Raw genomic sequence first — 2,264 nt, 5'->3', positions numbered from 1 at the left:
TCCTAACTGTGCAGCAGGGACATCATCGCAGCCCTGAGGTCCCCTCTGGCTTAGCACAGCCCCAGCTCCCTGGGAAGCAGTTCCACCCAGGCAGCAGTTATTCCTGGTTTATTTTGGGTTGGCAATAAGCAGTTTAAAGGGAACAAACATCATCACCTGTCAGTCCAGACAGAGCCCTCCGGGTCTGCCAGCCCCATGCACTCCAGATGGGCAGAAACACCCCAGCAAAGAATGCTGTCCTCAGTGGTAACTGGTGCTCCCTTGCTTCAGCTCCCTGCCCAGCTCCAGGCATCAGCCGCAGTGAGGACAGCAGGGCTGGGTGTGTGCAGGGCTGTGGCTCCCATCTCTGTTAGCTCCCTCCATGCCATCAGGCTCTCAAAATCATGTTCAGAATCACCTGGGACAAGGAGCGGAGCCCTGTGAGCAATGCCTGACCCTACTTCTCTGCTCCTGAAGCCCTGAAGCTGCAGCCCCAACACCCATACACAGGGACATCTCCCCTCAGCACAGCCCCCCTGGGCTGCAGATCTCAGCTGTGCCCGAAGTAGAGGGAGGACTGGGGCTCTCCCCTACCTGAGTGAGGATGTAGCTGTCCTCAGACAACTTCTCAACAATGTCAAAGTGATCCATACCGGCAAGATCCAGCATGGACACGGACCAGCCAGCTGCACGCAGGGCCTTTTTTTTTCTGGCAGGAGGCCCCCGACCCCCATCCGCAGCTGGAACCACGGCTCAGCAAGGACAAGCATCCGCCCTGAGCCACTGTCATCTTCAACAGCAGCAGGAACGCTGCTCTGACACAGCACCTGAGCCCTTCCTCCCAGCCCGGTGGGTCCTGGCTGCTGCCAGCGCTCACCAGGACGTATTCCTGCGACTGCCGGCGGAACTCCGGGGAGTCGTGCTGGGCCACGGCCAACAGGACCTCGCAGCAGGCTGCGGCTGCAGGCGCCTCCGGGGTGATGTGCAGCATCGGGCTGTTCCGCTGGGCCACCTCCCTGAGGAGACACCGCGGTGGCAGCGGCTGCAGCCCCGTGTCCTGGGACAAGTGCCCCGGGCAGGCAGAGGGCACAGCCCTGCTCACCGGCTCATGTTCAGTGCATCGTTCACATAGGTGTGCAGGATGGGCTCAAGGTCGTAGACGCCACTCACCAGCACAGCTCCTGAGGCAGAGGAGGGTTGTGAGAGCACTCTTCTTGTGCCCTTGTCACATCCCAAACCTCTGAGAGTGGCTGGTGGGCACAGGGGCAGCTTGTCCAGGAGACAAGTTCCACACTCCCAGCACCTCCTGGCTGCCATCAGCTTGGGCAACTTGTTTCCCTCAGCTCTACAGCCCCATATGGGTAGCAGAGACACCTCATCCCCGGTGCAGACACCAGCTCCTCTTGAGCTCCTGTGCCTGGACACGGTGCTGCTACCTTTGATATCCGGCACCACCCCATATTCCGTCCAGTCTGTGGACAACACCATGGCTGCCAAGTGAGCCCCCGCCGAGTGTCCACACAGGTAAATGCCTCTGCAGAGAGGGAGCCATAAGTCAGTGCAGGGAGCGATGGTGTCTGGAGGCACCCTGCTCCCTCTACAAGTGCCACAACCCAAACACATTTCCTGCTCCATCAGCTGACACCTCACACGGTGACACGGGAACATGGCCACGGGCACTGCCCAGTGCTCGAACTGAGCTGTCAAAGCCCCATCACAGCTCAGGGCTCAGCTGCCTCCCCCCACACTAAACCACCCAGGGACCAACATGGGCACAGTTTGCCTCGAAGACCCGATGGCAGCATGCCGGTGGGGCAGAGGGACGCCAGGGGCAGCCTGTGGCTCACCTGATCCCAGGGTAGCGCTCCACCAGGAAGGCGATGCTGCGGCGCACCTGCAGCACGATGGAGTCCATGTGGCCTGGGCAGAGCAGAGTGTTGGGAGGGCGGCGGGCCAGTGGGGGCAGCCGCCGGCCCTTCTCCCAGCCAGCACCTACCTTTGGGCGCAATGTCGTAGCCCACAGCCACCAGCCCCACACCCTGTGACACCAGTGGGGGGGCTGCAAACCCTGACTCGTCTTTACTGGGGGAAACAGAAGGTGGCCAGGCTGTTGGAGCCGGGGTCTCCAGGGCCGGCCAGACCCAGTGTACGAAGAAGCAGCCCAGTGTCATGAGAAGGGAGGTGGTAACGGTGGGGCCAGGGACTCCGATCCCAAGGGATGCCTCACCTCAGGCACTGCCAGTATCCACCATGGATGTAGACCAGGACAGGGAAGGCTGCACAGC

General features: G+C 61.4%; 1 protein-coding gene across 1 annotated transcript; it reads right to left on the bottom strand.

The window, feature by feature from the left end:
- Positions 1–367: 367 nt before the first annotated feature.
- On the bottom strand, positions 368–2,250 carry AFMID (arylformamidase; the record flags this gene model as incomplete). The annotated part of the gene is made up of 8 exons (XM_010019204.1): positions 368–397; positions 574–678; positions 857–995; positions 1,082–1,160; positions 1,416–1,513; positions 1,827–1,899; positions 1,976–2,061; positions 2,207–2,250. Coding segments are annotated over 8 exons (654 nt in total), but the record flags the coding sequence as incomplete, so codon positions are not given.
- Between the last annotated feature and the right edge of the window lie 14 nt (positions 2,251–2,264).

Source organism: Nestor notabilis, unplaced genomic scaffold (genome assembly GCF_000696875.1).
Source record: "Nestor notabilis isolate BGI_N333 unplaced genomic scaffold, ASM69687v1 scaffold26007, whole genome shotgun sequence".
Lineage (NCBI taxonomy): Eukaryota > Metazoa > Chordata > Aves > Psittaciformes > Psittacidae > Nestor > Nestor notabilis.
The sequence above is the reverse complement of the archived record's forward strand: the minus strand, read 5'-3'. Positions and strand labels throughout refer to the sequence as shown.